The sequence below is a fragment of the Pocillopora damicornis genome, chromosome 7, assembly GCF_964200805.1.
Source record: "Pocillopora damicornis chromosome 7, jaPocDami1.2, whole genome shotgun sequence".
Classification (NCBI taxonomy): Eukaryota; Metazoa; Cnidaria; class Anthozoa; order Scleractinia; family Pocilloporidae; genus Pocillopora; species Pocillopora damicornis.
In genome coordinates, this window is record NC_142676.1 from 6,055,339 (window position 1) to 6,081,026 (window position 25,688).

Here is a 25,688-nt window from a genome sequence, read left to right on the forward strand (position 1 = left end):
GATCGAATTAAAAGTTAATTAGACCTTAATGACATTGCCAAAAGCAACTAGCGCTAGAAGATCGAAATAATGATAATAGAACGAGACTAAACATCGTTATTCTTTGCCCATTTCTAAACTTCAACCATCCTCCAAGTAAAAGAAAATTATTCCAGATGACTGTCTTTTCATCATTACTATTATTGCATAAGATAAGAATTTTTTGCCCCATGTCCAGAAGTTTCTTAAACGATTTGTAAACAGTCGATTGCCAAACTCATGAAGACAGGAAAAATTTCGTTCCGTTTACAGACTTGCCAAGATGAAACACTCATTTACTCTTATACCCTTATACTAGTATACTTACTGGATCATGGCAATCTTGCGAATTTAACTTTACAGTTAACCTGAAAAAGCTATTTCTTACTTTTTATCTTTTGAGATTAGATTCTTTCGCGGAGCACAGAGTATTTGCTTTAGTTTCTCTCGCTTCCTTTATGTGGCTTTGTAGCTAAGCTAACATGCAATCACGCTAAACAAATTTTAGGAGAGACACAGCTTTCTTAGCATAATCCATGGATGATATAACGGAATGTTAAAGCCCTCAAAGAAGTTTAATGATATTTAGAAAGACAATGTTTAATTCCCTGCTTTTCTAGCCAAGTCACACAAAAATTTACTTGAATTTCATTTAAAACTTAATCACAAGAGGCATAGTTATTTTTGAGTCGTTTGGCAGGGAAGCCCAATCGTTTCAAAGCTTTGATGTGCCACGTCTTCCCCATTCAGATCTGGGCTTAGGAAGTCTTGGTAAAAAGCCATTTCGGGTATTATTACTTTGTAACTGACTTAAGACATAATGACCGTTTGAACATGAATCATGACTCTTGGACACACAGGCGGCATCATGATGTCTGAAATGGAAGTCACCCCATTTCCTTCGTTGCAAGCATGAACTTCAAGAGTGATAAGCTCAAAACGACCAAAATTTCGAAATTATTTTCTTGTTTGTTTACAGGACCCTGAATAATGGCTCAAACTGGATTGATTCTTGTTCCTTCACTCTTGTTGTCATTCGCGATTCTCGGTAAGATTTCCCAATGTGCAAATCTGTAAATCAAAACCTTCTACATGTTATAGCTGCGGTGGTGGACAGGGGACAGAAGCCTGGGAGAATTTGAGCCCGGAGGAGTACTGGGGATTAGAAAGGAAAAAAGAAGGAGTCGGAAAGAATGAGACCAAAACCACATCATCACAAGAGGGATACCTCAACACTAGCACCACTTCTGTGAGACCCAAATCCCCTATCTTCTTGTCGTTAACGAATTCGTTTTCTTAATTATTATCTTAGTACAGAGCAGATCTGCAGAAATCTGTGACTCGAGTTGGAAATCCAGCATCTTTCCACAACCGCTAGCCCTATAGGACCCGCATGGTCAGAAATAGTGCAAATAGCAACGGGTTACCCCAGTGACACGCACAGGAAAACACAATGTAGAAACCGATGAGAAACGTTTTGCAAGAGCTCAGCCAAATGGAAAGATTGCATAGCATTTGCATCGCAGGTTACAGCTGGTTACAGCTCAAGTTGCCTTTGCTGGGGATACAAATCTCTGCCCTCCTTCGGGCCTGACGTTACAATTAGAGGCACCTCTTATTTAAATGATTGGTGCGTAGCGGAATTTTTCAGCAATGGGATGACGTTTTAAGTGCCTGGACCTCAGTCCTCTCTGCTCCGAAGACGTTTGACAAGGATCTTGGCCGCCAGCTTAGTCAAGTGTATGACTTAGGTGCAACATGTGATTCGTTTAATAAATTTGTAATAGCAATCGAGTTGGGAATTGATTAGATTTGTCTTTGTTCTGCATCATCGTTAATTTAGTAAGGCTACCTGTTTAAGTTTAGAATATAATGCTGGTGCGTTATCTCACTTGGTACCTGAACTGGGGGAGGTTACGTAGGAATAAGGTGCGGACTAAAAAAGGAATAATCGACCGACTTACTGCTTGACTGAGTGAGCGATCTGCCGTTTGACAACCAAACTAACTAACCGGATGACCGACTGACTGACTAAACGACTGCTTGACTTAACGACTACCTGCCTGACTGTGTGACTGGAGACTAAGTGACTGAATAATTGATAGCTTGATTGACTGATTGATTCATTGATGCATGGGGGTTGACTGACTGAGTCAGTGAGTCATTGACCTACCGATCGAATGATTGACTGACTCGTTGACTAATGATTAATCGATTGTTTGTATGGTAAAACTAGTTTATCTGATTAAACGTTTGATCGAGTTGTGCAATGTTACCTTCGATGATGTACCAGTGTTCGTATGGGTGATAGATGTTTGTTTCGAAGGGAACGTCACACGAAGTTCTGTTAGTTAACACAAACAGATTCGTAAGAACTTTCGTATTTCGTTATAGACGACAAGACACTTGCGTAAAGTTTTTTAACACTGGAAAAGTTTCGAATTAAAATATTTTGTTGCATATTGATAATTTCATTTTCTGAGTCTGCTGAAATATGATCGCATTAGCTTCCTCCATGATAGTACAATCTTGGGCCATTGCTCAAGTCCAAACAGCATTTCTGCTCGCATTTGCAAATGTGTTACCTCACCACGAATCACCGTACGTTAGGGCAGCCCTCTTGCACTTATATCTGGAATCACGTGGGGATCAGTCTGGGTCGCGTGTACAATTGGGTGTAGCAAGATGCTTGCTTGTTCTCAAATTGCGCTCTATTGGCCCCTTGAGGTGTTTTCGTTCGTCGCTCTAACACGCATGAGCAACCATTCAATCATCCTCGTCACCAGTAACAAGCATATGAACCTGGCTTTCAGAGGAGATCATGCGACTACAGCGTCGCGAACCCACCACTCTAGCCAGACGCAGCGCATTAGACTTTGTGTATAACACAGTACAATTAACAGGATTCATCTGAGGCTTCAACCGATTGCTCCTTGTATCCATGAAATTTAGAATCTCCGTGTAGAACGTAGAGTAGTGCGGGAGTTCGTAGAAAATGATATTCCTGACTCCTCGAATGCGATACCTAGGAAAAAATGTTTTCGGTGTTAACCCTTTACATCCTAACATCAGTACGTATTTTCTCCGCACTGTTCTCTATACATTTCCCAAGGTGCTGACAAGGAGAATTTGTTTAATAATCAAGAGCTTCTTAAGTTGGTGACCGTTTCCTTTATTTTCATGACCTTCAAGACTGATTCAAGGGTGATATTGTAAGGAGAAAACAGATGCTAGTCACTCTTGGGGGTTAATGGGTTAACTATTGTTCACAATTTAATAAAGGAAGCGAATGGGTGGAAAAGAAAATGAGATGAAACTGAGAATGAGAAAATGAGAAAACCATGTTTTAGGTAAGTTTTGGCTTCTCTACCCTCAATCGAAAAGCAATCTCTCCTTTTATTCTCACGCTCTGTAAAGAAAACAACAAAATGAGAACAGAGAAAGATTTTAATAGAGCGGGATTTTACATTAGTATACCTGTAGAAGAAGTAGAATCTTTCCGTAAACAAAAGAAACGGTCTCTTTCCTTGTTGAAAGTGCGTCCGGGCTCTCTGTATCTCTTTCGGTTGTGAGTATCTGGTAGGAATAAGCTAACACTGACTATTTTGAAGATCATTGAAGCACTCTTTTATCAAGCGGCTAAAGTGGCACGAAACCCCTTTGAATCTGATTTGATTCGCTCTGTGATTGGTGTAGAAAACCCGCGCCCACCTCTCAACTTATCAGCTGCAAAACTAAACTCAACAAATGTCAACAACTGCTGGAAACAAATGAATGACATATTCAGGACATTTGTATACTTTCAATGAGGTATATGTTTGTCTCACGATGTAGTCACTTCCGATGTGGAAAGTAACGTTTCGACTGCATACTGCGCGCCTTCATCTTTGATTCCGATAATGAGTTTGACTCGGGTTGGCGAAACGCTAGTCACTACTACTGTCCACAGTCTGTCTCGCGACTACTCTCACCCACACGATCAGACCACATGACTCATGGAAAACACGCATAGGAAGGCCCTCTGGGGGGCTATCTTAGTCTTTCAGGGGTATATCAAGATAAGGAAAAGTTAGTGCAAAACAAGCACTTACTCTGAAATCTGCGCACAGTCTATGCCTTCACGTTTGAAGTAATTTCGCAGACGCACAAAGTCAAAGTACGATGGAACAAAGATTGCTGTGTGGCCCATAAGGGAACCCTTGAAATCGGGTAAAACCTGAAAAAGATGATTGACAGGTTGAATTGGTTATCTTAGAACTCGCATAGCAGGCTGTGTACAACAGCCTTTTTTAAACTTCATTTAATCGTGAATCAATTGACGCAGAATGACCACTTTGAGTGTGTGACGAATTCATTATCAAAGGTAAACTACAGTTAAAGCAATTGCAGAAAGAAAAGCCTGAAATTGAGAACAAAAAAGTGGATTCGGGCTTGGACACGACTTGAACTTGTGTTTCATCAACTACAAGCCTGTTTATGTGAAAAAAAAAAAAGGCAAAGCGAAGCTGGAGCTTATTAGAGAGTGCTGGATCATTAGACAAGAACAAAATGCGCATCAACAGTTATCTTCTGACACGTAGCCCTTATTATTAAATACCTACGAGAGGAAGGAAGGAAGCTTGTTAGAAACTTGAAGGTCTCGATGGGAGTCTTATTAGAGAGGGGAGCTTATCAGAACTGCTGCGATTAGTGTAGAGACACCAAACAGCCACAATGAAAGAAGGAATTGTCCTTCCTGGTGAAACAAATAGGTGGCCAGTTGAACTCGTCTTACCTTATCTATAAAGATTTGGAATCTCTTGTTGGCGGCTTCTGAAAAATTTGAGCAGTCAAAACGATGGAAGGTCTAGAATAAAAAACAGAAATCACTAAAACTCAATAACTCCTACATAAACTTTTAGGTTAATAGCATAATTTATATAAAAGTATCAAGGTTTTCCTTGTGTGCAAGTTCCCTTAAAGAGTATGCATACTCAAGAAACCAAAGAATTTTTATCTCCACCAACGAAGAGTATATTTGAAATCATGAAACTGAGTGCGTTTTGAGAACCCAAACAGTAACATAGCCTTTCCCAAAAATTATCTGAAAATTTGCGAGATATTTGCCAACGGACATGGCAATTTTGTCCACTAGATATCTAACTGCGTAACTTTGGTATAGCAAACTTTAGTTCACCCCAGTGGCAGGAGCAAAGTCCAACAATTCGACCTGGAGAGCGAGGAAGGCTCATATCTAAAGCAGAAACTGTTAGCGAACCGCAATTGATAGTTTACGCTAGTGACGGGCGGTTGAACTGAGATCTGGCGCGTCGTATCTATGCATAATCTGAAGCGTTGTATCTGTGCGTAATCTGAAGCGTTGTATCTATGCATAATCTGACGATTCGTATCTATGCGTAATCTGAAGCGTTGTTTCTATGCGTGATCTGAACCGTCGCATCCATGCGTAATCTGAAGCGTTGTATCTGTGAGTAATCTCGTATCCAGATCTCTCTTCAGGGCTTACCTGGGGAACCTGGACGGCCACTTGACAAATAGAACCTGGTACATCAGTTGAACAAACTTTCACCTTACCAGCAAAATGTGACTTCTTTATTAAGAAAAATAAATGTGTTTTACTAGATAATTCTTATATCTTTTAGTGACTTATCAAAGCTACCCCCCCCGAAAAAAAAGAGGGAATGCAATGATATAAATTATAAATCTCTCACATACACAAAAAAAGAAAGATTGCCAGCAAAAAGGTTCATGACAACAAACAATGTCTTGACAATTATCTAACTCACAATGAAATATAACAAACATTTATGTTTATTATTTACAGAACTATGTGGGTGTATCACTACTGCTTGTCATCCATAAAGATATTCTATTGTAAACAAAGGATATTGAAACATTGTCTGTTAAACAGAGAGTTCATTTCAGGTGACACGAAACTGCTGAATATGAGGGTCTGTCTGTAATACTTCGACCTGCAAAGAAAATTAGTACAATGTTATAAACAGATAGAACAATACTACTTGATTTGTCTCTAAATTTTAACCGGAGAAGGCATTTTATAGAGTAAAGGCAAAACAACGCGATTAGTGCTAACTGACCTTGGTGATTATAAAAAGCCACATATTTCCATGCAAATTCTTCAATTTATACATCAAGAGCTAAAAGAACTCCAGGTCCTTTACAATTAAAAGTTGCTCAAAGGGGCTGGAAGTTTAAAGGAAAATTTTCGGCAAACTTCCAAGTTCACAAGATCAAAAAACAAACTTTGCACATTTTGCCTGACATTTTTATTGACATTTGCTTGACTTATTTTGAGCGCCAAATGTTTCAGAGGTGTTGACTCAGAATGTACAAGTATACCAGGATTTTTACACCAGAGAAAGGGGTCATCACACAGTCTAGATCCTTTGCCACGCCCTAGCACTTACCATCCATTCAGACACCACATTCTGACGCGAGAAAAGTCAACATCATGCGAGTCTTTTGGTTGCTGATGGAGATGCTCAAAGACGTGCTGCAAATGATAAAAAAGTACAACATGTGATTAACTTAACAAAAGTGAGGCTAACCGATAAAATTCCATAGGTAATATGCAGTAATCACTTCTGCTAAACAAGCCAATGTTCCCTCCATAATTATACTGGTAAAACGACAAAAAGACATTTATTTATTTATTTAATGGATTCGAACAAGTACAAGTACAGGTGCATAACAATAGGACATAAGTCCCCTACTTGGTTAATACACCCACACCCAGCCCCGTAAAAAATATCCCGGAAAGAAATATCCCGAAAAAAGATACCTTCCCTGATCTGACTAAAATACAATTCAAATAATCTAAATCACACATAACATTCTAAAGTATACAAATTAACAACTTAACTTAACTTAGCTTAACAAGTACAGACAGAAGAAGTATTTGCACGGCGACACTTAGGACAAATTAATTTAAAAGAACGAAAATTGTCACCATCAAAAGCATTCAAAAGTCTATTAAAATAAAACGACTTGAGTTTACTTTTAAAAGAGCTTATAGTGTCTGAATCCTTGAAATTTTTAGGTAAACTGTTCCACATCAAAGTTATTCTGTTGAAGTAAAAGTCTCGAAAGGAAGACGTATGACAGGCATTTAACTTTAAATGCAGCCCTGATGAAGCACAGCGCGTGTTGCCCTTTAGAAAAGAAAAATAATAACTAAATTCACGAGTGAAATCTATAAGCCCATGAAGGCACTTAAAAAAGAAAACTAAGTCAAGATATTCTAACCAGTAACTTAGCGGTAATAACTTAAGCTTGATTAAACGAGTAGCTCTCCTTTGTATGTTTTCAACAAGGATTAAATTGCTGGTACTTGACTGAGGGGCCCATAACTGAGAGCAAAAACAAAAATGAGAGCGAACTAAAGAGCAGTAAAGACGCAAAAGCACCGTACTACCAATAATACCAGCGCAGTTCCTTTTGCGAAAACCAAGCATCCTATTAGCTTTAGCTACAATCATTGCTAAGTGATCTATCCAAGAGGTGTCATTCGTGTGACAACCTCCACATTAACACCATTTAAAACATAGTTGTAAGGAGGACTAAGGCGCTTCCTAGAAATTCTCAAATTGCTGCACTTAGTAGGCTGAAAAAACAACTCATTTCGCAAAGACCAATTTGAAAGCGTGTCTAAATCCTGCTGCAGATGCAAGTAATCAGAATGGTGGTTAGTAACCTTATAACATTTAGAGTCATCTGCAAACATAGCCAGTGTTGCCATCAAAAATGGTCTGATTCAACTAACGTAATCATTATAGAGGCTGATATAACAAAATACATACCTGAACATGTTCCCAGTTTTGCATGAGGAAGACATCTGTTTGATCAGCAATAATAACTTCAATGGATGAAAGGAAATCATATTCATGGGACTTCTCTCTGTAAATTGATATGCATGATACATAAATAAACAAATTTACTTTTGTTGTGGCACATCGTGAAATTTACTATAGAATTTGAAATCGAGTGGAGTACAATTTTGTCTGAAAACATATGGTCGATTTCAAAATCCAACAGATAACTGAAACTTGTTTGTCTCAGTCTCTTGGTACAGACTGGGAATTGCTCTGGTGGACTAAAATAGTCCAAAATTGAAAATCAAGCACAAAAACACAACTATCCTTAAAAACCTTGAAAAAAAAACATTTTTAACTAATGGAAATCAAATTTCCTTGATTTTCTCTCTTTCTGGAAAAATTAACCAAACTTGATCCTATTTGAGAGATCTAGTAAACTGTACAGGAACCAAGGATGTTTGTTTCTAATACAGGATAGTTGGTATGTATGTATTTACGTGAGTAATATTTTAGAAATACCCTGCACTTCCAATGATTGTCCTTAGTCCAAGAGGCGACGCTACAATGATATCTGACGAGTAAAACTTGGCATACAACTTCAAACATTTTTTCATAAATGAAATTCCAATCCTAAAACAGTCATCAATGTTCCCTGCAAACATCTGTTTAAAATCTTCTGGCCTGTTTTCCTTTGAACTGCTCGAGTCCTCTGTCTCCCCAAACTCCTCGTAGAATCGTTTCTTGTTCATAACTTGACCCTACAAAAGTAGGACAAGAGAAAATTGCTGTATTCCAACCAGCCTTGCAGTACGGTAGAAGTGTAATATAAACGGTGTACATGTATTTTTCATGAGTAGTCTATTGCTTTTTACTGTAACATTACTCTCCTTGAACTCTATCACAAATTCTGAAATCTGATTACCTACTACTTACCATCTATTCCCTGACAGAAAGTGAGAGGAGCGAGTTACCTGATATTGTGCAATATTAAACAAAATAATGTTTTACTTACACCTTCCTCGGGACAGATAAGGTGCATGATAACCTCCACCACCTTTAACGCTGCATCACGGAAAGGAACTAGGATCAAAATCTTGGGTCTTGTAAGTCCTTGATCACGGAGTTCACTACAAAAGGAAGTAGTACTGAGTAAAAAGGTTACGTCTGAATTCTTAGTAGCAGAGAAAAACAGTTCTGAAACAGATAATACAGCAAGTCACCCAACTTTAGAGATTGACACAGACAGTCAGGGTTCAACAAATAGCAAAACTAACCATTAAACAGAAAAGAGACACAAGAAAATTACAAGTAAAAAAAATTTAGATCTGCACCTTTTTTTCAATCAACACTAATTATCTACAAAGCCACAAGGAACATTTGGCAACACCTTGGTGGTTACATGGAGTATTGGAGTTAAACATGGTGTCCTGAGTGATCAGCATGCAAGGGGGAGAGTTCTTAACAAAGGTTTATTCATCGAGGGATGCTACCCTGCTCCAATACTTCCCTACTCCTTCGTCAAAACTTCTTTCATCTTTTTACCCTAGTAGTCATGTTGCAGCAAGAAGTAAAGCTATAATATGCTGGAAAGAAGACAGGCTTTTTTTCCCCTGAAATTATTTGTAAAATGACTACTTCCTTACCCAATTTCTTTTTTGTCTTTCCAGGACTGAACAATTTTTGCAGTATTCTTCATCACTCTTGACCGCGTCCTATCAGGCAATATCAAAAATACTTCAAGACTGAGGACTTGCCATGTACTGCTGAAGTGTACTTCAGAAAGCGTATGATGTTTATCTCTTCCATTTAAAAGTACTCATTACAACTTTCTACCGAAAGCATTTGGGGATTCCAATGAGTAAGCTGACAGACAAATACCTGTGGCTGCTACCATTTTGAAATTAGTGGACTAATTAGGTAATGTAGTATTATCAAGTTAGTTGATAATGTAAATTGGCCACCGTAAAGAGTTTAAAAGCTAATATTTCAACCGTTTGCCCTTCAACAGAGCGATTTTCTTTTTTAGCACTGACGAAGGGCTAACGCTCGAAACGTCAGCTTCTAAACTCTTTACACGGACCAATTTACGTTATTAACTCAGTTGATAATACTAAATCACCATGTTATTCTCTCCCACTGATGCAGCACCACAGTGTCTTTAGAAACTTACCCCCCCTTAGTGCTCTAATTAACCTGGTTGCACTGATTTAAACCACAACCTGTGGTTCACAAACTGATGCAAATGAAAAAAAAAAAAAAAAAAATATATATATATATATATATAGATATTGTGGGAGGAAAAAGACAAATAAACTACTAGTTCATCCCTACAGACTTGTTTCGTGGTTGCCCACTCATCAGGGGATTTATGTATATATATATATATATATATATATATATATATATATATATATATATATATATATATATATCATTTGAGGCAAAAGTGCCTCTTTTGCAGCTCCTTATTTTATACATTAGGTGTTCACTCCTTTCCAAATAAAGTTTCTCTGCAATGTAGTTTACAGGGGAATCTCAAGAGAGATATTATGGAAAGAGCCAACAGGAAAGTCTTCAGTTCTTCTTTTCTTCCTCTAGTTTTACCTTCTCAGGCCACACATGTTTGCTTTGACACTGAGAAGGATTCAACTGCTGAGGAGTGCAGGTCTAGAATAACTTTTTCCTTCCTTTCACAAGAACAGCCTCAAATCTTCATCCTCTGCCTCGCCATGGGTGACATTGGAATTCTTAGGAAACAAAATGAGCTGTTACCCTTTGGATAAGTCAAGAAGTGTTTGGTATGGGTACAAATACTCGAAACAATGTATCTTAACCAGTTTATCCCATTCATCAATTCGCCTCAGGGTTGTAGAATCAATATTACAGTGTCCTTTGCAACACATTCAGTCTTAAGAATAGGAGGACTTTTTAAATCCTTACACCCTAATATCAATTTGCAAATTCTCTGTACTGTTCTTTATACATTCACTATGATGCTGACAAGGAGAATTTGTTTAACAATCAAGGGCTTGTTTGGATGGTGATCATTTTCTTCATTCTCGTGACCTTAATGTGTGATTCAGGGGTGATATTGTAAGGAGAAATTAGATGCTAATCACCCTTTGGGATTAAGGGTTAAAGAAAGAGGGGGAAAACCAAGTATACCAATATTTTTCCTCAATGGAAAAAGGTAATTGGGACTTCTTTGCAGGTAACTATGAGTTTTCTGTTGATTTGTTTGAAAATTTTAAATCATTCACATTCATTTTAATGAATTTTAGTTCAACAGGGTTGGGTAGAGGTTGACTTCAGATTTAAAAGCTTAGCATCACTCGCAATGCTCCCAAAATTGTGTGGTATGTTGTGAAAAAGATTGAAGCTGATGTTAAATTCATTCTGTCTTGTGCTTATTGTCTCCCAACAGTGCAACAAAACTGTAAAAAGTCAAAACAAAAACAGAAAGAAAAGTTGCTTACACCAAAAACAAACAAACATACATACATAAATAAATACATTTTATTACTTGGATTCACAGATTGCTTGAGTGCTATTTTAAGTGGGTTGCATGCTAAAAGTAAACTATTACAAACAGTAGTTGCATTAAATTATTTTTTCTAATTTATCACAACTTTTTTACTATTTCTCAAACATATTTACAAACTCATCTCAGTTACAGAGAGGTTAACTACACTAGAAAGAGTTCACAGTTCAGCTTCTTCAAGTTAAACAACAAAGACACACTAAACTTATCGATATCATATTAACTAAAATAATATCAAATTCTGCACCAGACTTAGATCTAAATCAATTGGTTGATGCTGATGGTATTACCATAATCACAGTACTTGCATTCTGACTAACAGTTCAATCCTTTAACTCCTTGATGTGATTACCTTGTAATTTCTCCCCATAATATCCTTACACAATCCAGCAAACTTACAATCACAAAGATTGTTCAAACTTATTTGGTAGAAGTTACTATCATCACATTTGCAAAACTAATTTACCAGGAAATTTGTAGCAGCTGTAGGGGAGAATTGACAATCAGATCTTCAGATCATAGAGTTAACTATGTAACTAATTCCTTTATTTTATTACTGTTTCCATACTTTAACTGACTTGATGATGTTAAGCACACAAATTAAAAAAAATTGTTGTTGAGGTGGATATTGCTTTTTCTCATTAATAGTAAACAATAAAATAAAAGGCTATACCTTACCAAGTCTTTCAGATCTTAAATGTGAAGGGGTTAATTGCATGTTACACAATTAGCCAAAAAGTTGCGTAAGATTTTAGGGGATTAGTTAAACTAGTTGAAGCCTAATCAATTTTTCCCATAAAATAGTCTTTTGCAAGAATTTTTAATTTCTCTTCCCTACTAGAATTTTTAGGCCCCTTTTCTTCATCTCTTTTCCTTAGAAAATCCCATAACAAAGGATGAAGAACAATTAAGAATGTTGAAGTTGCAGGGAGAACAACATTTTTTGGATACTTAGTCCCATAAACAAATGAAAATAAAAGGAAAAGACAAATTGTGTATAAAAGTAAGCGCAGACCTAACTTTTTTAAATTTTCAGTCACAGGCTCAAATTTGTCACATGCACAATCAAAGAGTTTCTTAGGAATGTACATTTTGTATCCTATTGTGTAATCTTTCATTTCATTGCAATGATGCTCTCTACAGATATCAAACAACTTGCCTAAAAGGCCAAAATAATTGTTCGTAAAGAAGCTGTACAACATCCAAATGTAATGCCAAGTAAGTACACATATGATCACAGACGACAAAGTTTCAATAGGATATTTCATACCACTGATTAACAAACTTTCGATAGCAATTTGTAGTGATAAGGAGCAGCAATATGAAATATATGCCACCCAGGCAATTGAACAACAAATAAGAGCAAACTTTCCAAAGAGAAATAGTGCTTTTGTCCACTTATTCTCAAACCAGGCAACTGTAAACAAGCAACCTCCAAGACAAAGAGAAACAATTGGTTTTGAAATGACCCAGTCTACAAGAGTCATAATACCGACCAGGAGTAATTTGCCTACCCATCTTAAAAAGGAAAAAAAATTTTCTCGATTTATTGATTTAACTACCCCTCTTAAAAAGGAAAAAATTTTTTCTTGATTTATTGATTTAACTACCCCTCTTAAAAAGGGAAAAGCTTTTACTTGATTTGTTGAAGAACTTTCTTCAAAAGTTACAGGTGAATATTCCTGGTTCCCTGAGGATGATTTTTTGACCGGATTTCCATAAAAATCTTTCCAGTTTCTCTTCAAAGTTTCCCAACCAAATGATTGGAAATACTGTTGAATTTTATCTGGAATATTGCTAACCTCTAATGCTTTTATTTCCTTGCACTCATCACAAATAGACCATTGGTTGGTGGAAATAAACAAAGTTTTACAAAAGCAAACTATATGCTTCCTACGAATGAAACTGGGATATATGGTTAAGGAAGATGGCTCAGAGCACACAGATAACACTAGCAAGACATAAGCAAAAAGAAATCCAAGGAAGCCTGGTTCTATTTTGAAGGCAAAGGTAAACACTAATTTAGTCAAGTATGGAGACGGCAGATTGGTGAAACCTTGAGAGAACAGTCTTGGTATCAAAAAGACAAAAGCATCAACCCATAGCAAAATACTTAATGGAAACATGATCAATATCACAAATTGAACCATACGATAACATACTTTTTTCTGCTGTTTTTCGTTGCTATTTGCCTTGTTCAAGAAGACTTTATTTGAAAAAAAGTTTCTTATACCTACAGGGCTAGCTGGTCCATCAACGTCAATCACATCAACATCATCATTCATCTCGCTTTCAGTTCCAGAGTTAGTGACTCTCTGGGAAGCAGCAGCCGTTTCTACTTTCTCATACCGATGTTTCCCTGCAGAGGGTCCAAGGTAATGTTCCTCTGTAGGCCCTTGTCTACAATTCTCAGGCTCTCTTCCGTTGTTATTTTTAATTTTTATTTTTTCTAGAGTGTGGCAGAAAAGAGTTAGGCATAGAGGAAAGTATATGACATACACTATCCGAATCAGCAGGCTCAAAACACGGTACACGGTAGTCAACGTAAGTTCGTAATCCTCTGACACGTTCCCATTCGAAAAACCGACAGAAATATGGTAGTTACCCTCCAAATGGACGTAACCAGCGAAAGGTATATTCCAACTTTGGTTGTCAAAAGAAATGTAGAAACGAAGCGAGTTTAGAGCATTGAGTCCATTTGAAACAGTCATTTCGGCTCGGTTTGCCATGGGTTGTAGAAGACAGGAGACATTCTTCATGGCTGCATTGTTCATTTGCTCTGTCTGAAACACGTGTTCCAAAGCTGTCATGGCATCAAACGGCATAAAACTGAATCCGTCATGGTAATCACGTTCTTTACGTGAAAGTAAAACGAAGACGTAACCCGTTGTGGTCGTGTTTTGTAAGCTGCGGTATAACGTGTTAGCCACGCACTTTTGATCGATACGCTTGCTTACGTTGAACCACATCTCCATCTTAGAAGCGGTTAGGGGACTTTTAGCCGCAATCGTACAGAACCACTCGCAATGTATATGATCTGTCGGCGAATAGACTTTGTTAACATTTCCCAGAAAAATGAAAACGGGAAAAATCACAGACAACATCTTGGTAACGGCTGCCTAGCAGGAGTCAAGTGAATTTACTTCCGCTTTTGATTTTGGATGTTCACTTTAGCTTTGTTGTCCGTGAGAGGTCTGAGGGGAGGATGGAGGAGCTGGGCGGGCTCTCCAGTTTTTGATCAATATACCCTAAATTCACTCAATCCATCCATCCTCCCTCAACTAAAGCAGACTCAAATGACAGCTGAGATCTGAGATGAGCAAATTTTAAGACTACGTGCATGAACTTCTTGAACGCCGATTACTGTGCTAGAAATGGTAGTACAAAAAAATTATTTTTGAGTGAGAAGGTAAATAAAGAGAGGAATTGAAAGAAAAAGGAAGTAAAAAAAGGAAACAAAACAAAACTTGTTACCGTTGAGGGTCGACCCTTGGTCCTCTCGCTCGAGAGGAGAAGAGTTATCCATTGCCCAAAGCTTTCTAGGTGATAACGTGATACCGCGAGTAGACTCTATCGATAAAACACAACCTTCCTTGCCCAAAAGCTTTACAAAACGAAGTCTCTTCGATGGCCCTGATATCTCACCCCTCTAAAGTTTATTTTCCGAGCTCAGTGGCTCGCAGTGGCTGCACACCAATAGGATGGAATAGAATACGATCTTGAAGTGACCGCAGTCGGAAGCAGATTCTTAAGCATTTTTCATAGGTTGTTTCACTCGCCAGTACTTTGCGATCGACGGAACCACAGCCATTAAACTCGCTCTCAATGTGCAATTAATGTTTATGTCAGATTTAAAGCGGGAGTCTACGTCTGACGTGGAGTTTTCCAGGAATCACTTCTAAATCGATCTGAATAGTATCGTGAACAATGACATCAAACAGTGTTCTTCACTTGGACATAATTCAATGAACAGTAGCTTTTTCTCCTTTTTTTTTAGTCTGCGAGAGTTTTTTCTTGTAAAATTGCCCTAAAGTCAAGTCGATTTTTACACCAATCTTTAGAATCTCAACCCTCTAAGTAAGGTGTGCTAAAATTGCATCAGTTTTATTAGGTTGTTTCTATTCAGCTTTGAATTTTGTACAGACACTTGCTTGATCTAAATCTCCAAGAGCCATATTTGCCCACTTTAAGCACTTTATGGCTCCACGTATTTTCCATCAAAGATGCAATGGAGACATATTTTTCGGTGGTCACTCAAATTTACATTATAACACAAACTCACTTTCCAACAGATTTTGCACATCTACAAGTTTGTTTGTTTTTTTTTGCATAACGCATTCATTTGATTCCTATAACTTCAGGTGAAATAGACAGACAAAAAGTACTTCCTAAGGGGTACAAATTAGGTTGACCCTTTGCACCCTAACATCAGTAAGCAAATTCTCCATACTGTTCTCTGTACATTTCTTAAGGCGCTGACAAGGAGAATTTGTCTAACAATCAAGAGCTTCTTTAGTTGGTGATCATTTCCTTCAATCTTGCGACCGTAATGTGTGATTCAGGGGTATTATTGTAAGGAGAAATTAAATGCTGGTCACTCTTAGGGCTTAAAGGGTTATGCAACTGCTTATAATAAAAGCAATGCATGTTTGTAATGTAGCTTTTGCTTTCTTAGTGAAACCTTATTAAGCGCACTATTGTCCTAAACTTTTCAGTTCATAAAGTTATTTGAATGATCATCCATGACTGATAACAATATTATTATGATAAGAAAAATAATATTACTAATAACATATATGAGCTATTATCATTTAAGGTAACTATGACTGTTATACAGCTGCAATTTTCCCTTGCTCCTTTTGTATTAATTGTGATTGGCCAGCCTATGATCACATGGCCTACCACACATTTACATGCGTCCTTGATTTTCTCCATTGCAGGACGCATTGAATTGGATGCAATCAATGATCAGCACATGGTTTAAGCTATAGGCAGGGAGGTTTGGTACCTCAAGTAAGTAACGTCAGCCAGTTGAAGGCAGCTCAAAAATGGTTAAATTGGAAAATATATTTGGTTTTTTCTCCCTTAATATCAGAGAAAAAAGACCTTTCATTTGATTGGTTGGATCTATTTTGTATTTTAAAATTTTATGATGTATTTCTCAGATATTTGCTATCAGAGAAAGAAACCCGCATTTGTATAATTGCTTGAAGGCATATTCAACAGTTAATCATCCTTGGAAGGTTTAGTAATAAAACACTTTATGCTTGATCCCTCCAAGAAAAGTTTTGCTATCCTTCAAGTCTCCATCTTTCCCCTCTTTAAAAAATTGCAAAAAAAAAACTAGTAACTAACTTTTTTCTGCTGATTCAGAATGAAGTTTATGTCATTGTTACACTCCTTTATTTACATGGTTCCATTGAAATTGCAGCATCTTTTTATGAAGTAAAGTAAATGGTTTGAACCCAGGAGTATCAGTAGTTCGTGTAGTGTGATGATGTAGCCTTTGACACTCAACGCTACTACCGACTGAGGTGCTCTGTACCACAACCACCTAAACTTTACGGACTACCGAAACTACACAAACCTGGGATACCTATGCGACCTATAGTCTCATTCTGTGGGTCCCCGACGTACCAACTGTCGAAATACCTTACGACGATACTGCAACCACTGACTGACAAATCGAGACGTAAACTACAATCAACTGAGAACTTTATTGACGCTATCAAAGACGTACAGATACCTGACGACTACAAACTTGTGTCTTTTGATGTGAAATCACTGTTCACCAGTATTCCACTTCAATTGGCTCTACAGTGTACTGAAACCGCCATCCAACAGTCTACTGATGCACTACCATTACCGACAGAAGACATTATGGACCTACTTAACCTCTGCCTTACATCGACTTACTTTCAGTACAACGGGAAACACTACAAGCAGTTGCACGGAACAGCTATGGGGTCGCCGATCTCCGTTGTTGTCGCAGAAATTGTGATGCAAAACATCGAGGAACGCGCCCTTGCAACTTGCTGACAAACCATACCGCTTTGGTTGCGCTACGTTGACGACACATTTACCGCCGTACACAAAGACGAAATTGACACTTTTTACAATCACCTTAACGAACAAAACACCGACATTCAGTTTACCAGGGAGATCGAAGAAGACGGCAAGCTTCCTTTTCTCGACTGTTTGGTAGGCCGAAACAACAACGAACTACGAACAACAATATACAGAAAACCGACGCATACCGACAGACTTCTTGACGAATCATCATACAACCCGACTTCCCACAAAGCTACGACTATCAAGACATTGACAAGACGAGCGCAACTTGTTTGCAACACACCGGACAGTTTATCTGACGAAAACAAGTACCTTGACCGTGTTTTTGACAAAAACAACTACAACACTGACTTCATTAGACGAAACACTTACAGGGCGACCGACACTACAGAAACTAACAGGGACTCCACATCTGTCACGACTACAGCTGCTATACCCTACATCAAAGGCACTTCTGAGGCTATCGCGCGGATCTTACAACCTTACAACATTCGCGTAGCTCACAGGCCTATTACTACTTTACGACATTTGCTGACCAACGTTAAAGACAAAGACGAACCCAACAACAGACAGGGAGCGATTTATAAGATCGAATGCTCCGACTGCCAGGCCTCCTACATTGGTGAGACTGGTAGAAACCTTAACACGCGACTAACTGAACACAAACGAGCAACTAGAAACGGCGATGTAAACAATCACATTTCTGAACATCACCGACAAACTAATCACAGAATCGACTGGAACTCTGCTAAATTCCTAACCTACAGTACAAACTATTTTCAACGACTGACTCTGGAAAGCTGGTTTACTAACTTAGAACAGACGCCTCTCAACAGATGTCAACAATTACCAGCACCTTACAAACGACTCATTAACGACGTGAACAAACCGACAAACAGACCGACTAACAACAGACGGATCGAAACCGACCAATGACTGTTAACAAACTCTACACGAGTCTTCCAGCCAATCACATCACGGCTAAACAGACCAATCACGTTCAACAGACCAGACTTTATAACATCATCGACTGACAACTACTCTTCACTTGACTCTGAAGATGACTACCACACAGGTAGTCGAAACGTCAGTCACCAAAAACAGTTCTTTTCAGAACTACACTCACCCGGACGATCACACTACACGAACTACTTTTTATGAAGTGTTACCCAACTGAAAATTAGGTATTAAAAATATTTCTATTCTTACTTCAAGATGTGATTAACAGCATGTAGACAATACATCCTTCTTATTTCATCACCATTCTGGAAGGTGCGGCTTGAGTAGTAAACATCCTATATGAAGGAAGAACTCGTCAGAAGAGTAAAAAGCTCAAGAATTCTCTCACATGTACGCTGAGGCTCCTTCCCCTGAGAAACCTGCTACAAGTGTTCCATGTTTCCATTCTCTTACAAAAAATATACAATGAAAAAGGGGGTTCTAATGCTGATTGGCATTTTATGCCAAAATTTTTATTAGTATCATGATAATAGTATTTCCAGGTCAAATTTATGACAACTTTTCGTTGTTTTGCACCAGAGCTTTATCTATAATCTCATTTTGTTATGTACAGTGCATCTATTGATCAGAAAAAAAGGCAAATCAGAAAGTGAAAAGCACCCTAGGAGCAGAGCTGACACAATATATGCAAACACTTTTAAATCTTGTGTAACTTTTAAATCACCAGATACAGAATAATGACATCTCAATTTGTTCATCAGCTAAACTACAGTCCATGTATTACCGGTACTTTCCCATTCTGATAGAATATAGGTTGGGTCAAAGTAATTTTTTTGTCGTTTCTTGAAAGAAAAAATGAAAAATCAACTAAAAAGGGCAAAGAATTTTTTTAAATTACTCTGAAGCTCAAATCCAAAATATTCTGCACCAGATATAATATTTTTACATGCCTTTCACTAACCTTGTATGAATGGATATGGTAAAAAAGATCTTGCTGAAGTGGAGTAAACAACCCTGATAAAAGAACTCTAACTTTAAAATCAAATTATTTAAAAAATTCACATAAACTAAGAGCAATCTCTTTGTATTAAATACTGAACAGTCTTAAAAAGAGAGTGATAATACAAATTTAACTAATAAAGAGCTTCTAGGCCTTTTTAAAGCTACACTAAGAATAAATTTATCTTGAACAAATTCCCAAACCGTTGCGATGGATGTCTCTATATACAGAGTTAGAAATAGCTATTTTTATAAATGAATTCCATTGGAAAATGATAAATCATTTATATATTCCGATTACGAAGTCGCATTGGTAATAGCATAATATATATAGATTTAGCCAAGCCTGAAAGCGGAGCTAGCATATTAGGAAGGTCGGTTTGAACTGCGATTGCAATGAACAAGTTTGCTTGTCATTGGTAGCCATGTAGTATTTTCATGCATGCACGTGTGATTTTTTGATGAGCACGATTTTTTTTATTCATAGTTGCACGTGATTTTTGGCATGTTTAATTTGCATTTTTCGTTTACATATATGTGAGCGGTACTGTATCCTTCAAAGAAAATTTGCTTCTAGTACCTTTTACCACAGGAAAAATGTAAGAATTTTCAAGTAGAACTTTGCCCCCCCCGCCCCCCCCCCATCCTTTCCACATCTACAACTCAAAAATTATGCAGATTAAAGCTATAATATATGTTATAGTCAACCGCAGTCTCTCACGACCATACCTCTTGAGTAAAGTTCCCCTCAACAGGATGGAAACAAAGAGGTCTCATATGGTTACAAGGAGATATTCATAATGGTAGAAATATCACTTATTGTAGCTCACTAAATTATCATTAATGATTGGTAACTATGAGCTCAGAGGTTTCATGCACAATACTAGTAAAAGATAAAATATAGTGAAACAAAATATAGTAGAAATGGTGTACCTTCAGAGTTAGGTATTTGATTGATTGCCTGCCATGCATGAGCAAGTCTTGACTTTATCTGGAAAAGTAAATAAGGTTTGTAGCTAAGGCGGCTATAATTAACAATTAAAACTACAGTTGAATCTGCATTAAGCAGTCATCTGAAGGGAATGGCGAGGCAACCACTAAATACTGGTTAACTGCTTCATAAGGTCTTATAGATTAGGGGTATTATGAAGAAAAGACTACACAAACAGGCGGTTGGGACCCAGTAAAGGAAGACCACAACCACTAAATAGAGGTAACCCCTTATGAGAAATGAAAATTACAGCAACTAAGGGGGATAAAATTTGGGACTCTGACAACCGAATGCTTAACCCTTTAACCCCTAAGGCTGACTAGTATTTATTTTCTCCTTATAGTATCACCCTGAATCAAACATTAAAGGTCATGAGAATAATGGAAATGATCAATAAGTACAGGAGCTCTTGGTTGTCAAACAAAATCTCTTTGTCAGCACCTTAGGAAATGTATAGAAAACAGTGTGGAGAATATAGAAACTGATCTTGGGTTGTAAAGGGTTAATACAGGGCAACCGCTTAATGTGGTGTCGCTTAATACCTGTGTTACCAGTAAACCCCTTAAATTAAAGTCTTGTCATGAAATTTCTCCCCAAAAAAACCAATAAATCATCCAACTCAAACTGGTGACAGGAATGTACATACCTATCAATTAAAAGGATGTAACTTACATACATAAAAAAAAATACAACAGAGATGCCAAAATAATATTAAATTACCTTCAAATCAGCAAATGTAATTTCCTTTTCTGTGTTTGTATGTAATGTGGGTAAGCCTTCAGCTCCTGGAATAATTTCTGTAACATTACCAAATAAAGGAATCTAAAAAGAAATGAAAGAATTGCACATCAGAATTGGAGAATTGGATGATGGTTTTGTCTGATAATTTTTTTATTATGATAAATCCAACAGTCCCAAATTTGCAGATGGCCAAAGATCCCTACCCTACCCCCCTCCCCCCTCACAAAATTAAATATTGAGGATAAATGGTACTTTTATAAGTCAGTTTAAAATAGCCAGTTGCGCTTTGGTAACACTTGCAAAGGAAATGGTGCCTGAAATAAAACCTTCAGATAATTTAAATGCAAGACCAAATTCTCCTTGTGTTTCACAGGGAAGTACAAGGCAATCTGTAATGGGAGTCTACCAGTCTATCAGCAGGTTAATTAGGGGTTTTTTTTTATTTCGTCTTATTCTGCAACTCCTATGAGAGAATATCAAAGACATAATATATCAATATCAAATCACATAACTGAAAGCCAAATGTTTCTTTAAATGCCATTTCCTGATTAAAACAGCTTATCACAGAGATATCTATGTAAACACTACTCACTTTTCTTGTTGTCTGTTTCCAAGTTCTGAGATCACTGAGTTGCTTCTCTGTTGTTTCAGAAAGATCTTGTTCAAAATGCACTGTAAATGGGTCTTGGGATCCTAAAGAGGAATGCACGATTGGTTCTAAATATTAACCCTTTGACCCCTCAGAGTGATTAACATCTAATTTCTCCTTACAATATCACCCTTGAATCACACATTAAGGTCATGAGAATAAAGGAAATGATCATCAACTAAAGCAACCTTGATTGTTCAACAAATTCTCCTTCTCAGCACATTAGGAAATGTAAAGAGAACAGGATGGAGAATATGCATACTGATGTTAAGGTGTAAGGGATTAGGCCACATTATCTAACACCAGCTTTAAGTTGCGAGACTCATTTGAAGCTTATCAATTTAAAATTGTCCCTAACCACAATTCAGAGGTAGCTACTAGGTGCTAACTAAGGAAACATTCCTATTAGCTCAATGTTATTAGCCTGTATTGCATGTTTTTTCATTGTCAGTCAGTGCTAAATACTCCTATCCAATAATTATGCTACTATTTTGGCTTGGTAAAAAGGAGGAAAGCCTGAAGTGAGAAAACAAACCAATGATGAGAGAGGGGAGGTTACCAGATTGTTTCTCAGTACATATTAAGTACTTCATTCTTACAAGAACCTTCCTCGTATTTATTTATACTTGAATACTGGTCTGGAAAGAGCTTACTGTCTTCAAGGCTGCTTAACCCTTTAACTCCTGCAAGTGATTAACATGTAAATCCTCCCTATAGTATACATACATTATCCAGCAAACAGGTGGTGAGATTACTCAAACTTATCAGATACAAGATTTTTCTTGATTGAACACCAAATTCTTGTAGCCAATTTTCAACGAAACATGTAGCAGCTAAAGGAGAGAATTAACAATCAGATCTTGGGAGTTAAAGGGTCAAATAAGAATATACTACTTTTTCTTAATCAGTAGTGGAAATAGACTTTTTTTAGCCGGGAAACAAACCAATTCAATTACATACCTATTGATGTTTTTCCTTCTCTTTCATCGGTATCACTGCTTTCATCTTTTTCCTCTCCATCTTCGATTTCTTCTCTTGCAGCACCTTCGGTTCTATAGTCATCAGCCATGTTTTCAGGTTCATCAGTGCCATTTTCATCATCATCAACATCCTTGCTGACATTATCACCTTTATTATCTTCCTATAATTTAATATTTAAGCTTCACTGACTTCATCATTCCCAACATTTTTTTCAAGAATTCTTAAGTTAGCCAAAAAATTAAGACAAATAGAATTGTTTTAAAAGCAACAATTCACCCCTGAAAATTTCCCCCCAAATCAAGCATCCCTGTGAGAACCTTTCTTACCAGCAATCTCTCATTGCATGATGCCAATTCCCGTAATTTAAGATCTTCTTCTGTACCCGCACTAAACCCTCCTCAAGAGTCATGAACTTTTGAGTACACAGCTGCTTTAGTTTTTGATTTAAAAAAATGAGGATCATCAGTGACTATAGTAAATTTTGCTGCAGTGTAAGGAAACAATTATTAACAGGTTGTAATTCAATAAACTTGCAACTTAAGTGTACATGACAATCAATAATACTAAGTAATAAGGATTTTGTTTTTCAATTTTAATTATTACATATATGTGCATCTACCTTTAGGATATTATTATCATGGGTATATTGAATGTTAACAAGTGAAGAGTTATTTTTATGTGATGAAGATATAGTAAATAGACCATTGTAATGTATTTGGCCTGCAGTTTTCTTACGCACACGCACATTGAAAGGCAGCCCAACTGGGAGAGCTGCCATGTTATAATAAATGTGTTTGTTATGTTGTTCTTTTAAATCTGGTTTAATCCATCTCATTTAAAACCATCATTGGTTCCTCGATATTTAACAACCATCACTATTATCATTATTAGTATCGTTATTATTGTGTAAATACCAATTATGAAAATAAAGTCTTGAAGTGCACACCTGAAGTTTTTGAACAGCTTCTGCATCTCCATTCACTTGTTTATTGGCCTCCTTAACTTCATCCTCACTTTCAGTTTGCACCATTTCCTCTTCAATTTCTTCCTCATCATTTTTGTCACTCTCATCATCTTTCCATTTCTCTTTCAACTCCTCTCCATATGATCCAGGACCTGCACCAAGTGAGTTGACCAGCTCCAGATAGAGATTGCCAACATCCTGTTCACTATCTGAACTGTCTATTTCATTAGTCTATATTGGGAAAACAGCACAGTGTTCATAGTGAATGGTTTGCAAATTTTTCCAGAAGCATTGTCAGTTGGCATAATTTTTCCTTTAAGAGGCTGATATGCAATAAAATTGCATATCCAAATCACTAGTGATCTGGATAGGTGTTTTAATTAGATATCTAGATCTATGCATAGCATGAAATGCAAATAAGAAAAACTGCACTAATGGTTGATTTGGGAACACTTTCCTTAATAGCAGTTTACTTTCCTCTTCACCACTTTTTGGGACATGAAAACAGTTAACTACAATACTTTCTGTTATAATCAAGCTCCAACTAACCATAGAGCTATAAACTAAATGAGCAAAACTAACGTAAATTTAGTACACACTTTGAATTCCAAAGAGACCACTGATGAATGGTAGCTAATAATGATATCCAAAATTATTCAACCAATGAAATAACGTAACAATAGTGTTATGATTTATGGGATAATTAATATGGAAAATTTGAGAAGCAATCTAAAACACTTGTGCTTAGGGTCTGATCGAGGTATACGAACATCTCAAGAAAAATAAGAGCACTTGGCGGAAGTGGCCTCATGCTTTCATTTGTTTCTCAATATTTGGATACTGCGATCAAACCCTTGCACTTGTTTTTTTATATACTACATACAGAAGACAACAGAAGACAACATACATTTCACAATCATTTCAGGATGGCTCATTGTTATCTTAGTAGGTGTAATCCACCCATCAGGAAAACTAAGAGGAAAAACATTTTTTTGAAAGAAGAACATTTTATTGTTTGAATCAGCAAATTATGCCCAGTAGATCCAAAGATATTATTCATTCAGTTCTTGTCTTGACAATACAAGACGGTAAACATCTCAAAATAATCTCAGTGACATCCACTGACGCGTAATGAAAAATAAAACTGTTCCTTGCAAAAATACCTCAAAAGGTGTGATCTACACATCGTGGAAACTTTGAGGGAATTTTCTCTTTGAAAGAACAGCATTTTGACGGTTGAATCAGCAACTTAAGCCCAAAAGAGCCGCTTAATAGCTGCGACATACGATACCTACAGTTTGCAAGGTGGCCCTATTCAATGGATTATTACAGAATGGAGGATTCCACGTTGCTGTGATATTACAATTCAATTATAAATCAGAGAAGACGTCAAAATGTTATGGAACTTTACACTGTCGATGAAAAACCTTCAAATGGAAGAATCTCTCGAATTTTACTGCCTAATGTGGATACCTATCCTCAAAGACCACTATTACCAGTCAATCCAAAACAGAGTGCATGGCATTCGACCGAGGTATACTATACTTAAAACCCTCGACTAAGCGAAACCATGAAGAAATGCTAGAATACCTCAGTAGTGCTAGAATCCTTCTTCGGTTTCTTCACAAGAATCCCATCGTCACGTCTAAAGAACAAACAAAAACAACAAAATCCGTCCGTCAGATCACTGAGAATACAAAATGCATTTGCACGTGGGCATTATAAACATGTCATCCAGCACTCAAACACAACTTGCAATTACACCTACTCTGTATCGTTCGAATGTGATCCTTCAATCTCTCTAAGGTTTCGCTTTTGGCCTTTCAATTTCTTTTTAAAATCGTTCTTTACCCGCCGTTGTTTCCTATGTTGTCTATTCTTTTTATCTTTCGCCATTTTGAAAATGAACAAGTGGAACACTGGGCACTAACTTAAAA

The 25,688-nt window shown here is 37.1% G+C and overlaps 3 protein-coding genes and 1 pseudogene across 3 annotated transcripts; 2 read left to right on the forward strand and 2 right to left on the reverse strand.

Annotated features, from left to right (window-relative positions):
• The first annotated feature begins 964 nt into the window (after positions 1-964).
• Positions 965-1,770, forward strand: LOC149042259 (uncharacterized). Its single transcript, XM_089212282.1, has 2 exons — positions 965-1,092; positions 1,503-1,770. The coding sequence occupies exons 1-2, from the start codon at positions 1,009-1,011 to the stop codon at positions 1,686-1,688; spliced, it is 270 nt and encodes an 89-aa protein (XP_089068408.1). The 5' UTR covers positions 965-1,008; the 3' UTR covers positions 1,689-1,770.
• LOC113677850 (U3 small nucleolar RNA-associated protein 25 homolog) lies at positions 1,771-25,666 on the reverse strand. Its single transcript, XM_089212650.1, has 20 exons — positions 25,520-25,666; positions 25,342-25,396; positions 23,734-23,982; positions 22,767-22,947; positions 21,750-21,850; positions 21,137-21,238; positions 20,359-20,416; positions 19,388-19,440; positions 18,676-18,761; positions 9,497-9,565; positions 8,866-8,980; positions 8,373-8,611; positions 7,839-7,935; positions 6,447-6,532; positions 5,906-5,990; positions 5,525-5,599; positions 4,793-4,864; positions 4,110-4,234; positions 3,496-3,594; positions 1,771-3,043 (listed from the first exon to the last, which is right to left on the reverse strand). The coding sequence occupies exons 1-20, from the start codon at positions 25,645-25,647 to the stop codon at positions 2,785-2,787; spliced, it is 2,334 nt and encodes a 777-aa protein (XP_089068776.1). The 5' UTR covers positions 25,648-25,666; the 3' UTR covers positions 1,771-2,784.
• LOC149042260 (uncharacterized) lies at positions 11,911-14,614 on the reverse strand. The gene is made up of 2 exons (XM_089212651.1): positions 13,096-14,614; positions 11,911-12,918 (listed from the first exon to the last, which is right to left on the reverse strand). Exons 1-2 carry the CDS (start codon positions 14,496-14,498, stop codon positions 12,174-12,176), a joined length of 2,148 nt encoding a protein of 715 aa, XP_089068777.1. The 5' UTR covers positions 14,499-14,614; the 3' UTR covers positions 11,911-12,173.
• Positions 15,944-18,218, forward strand: LOC149042261 (uncharacterized; annotated as a pseudogene).
• Positions 25,667-25,688: the final 22 nt, after the last annotated feature.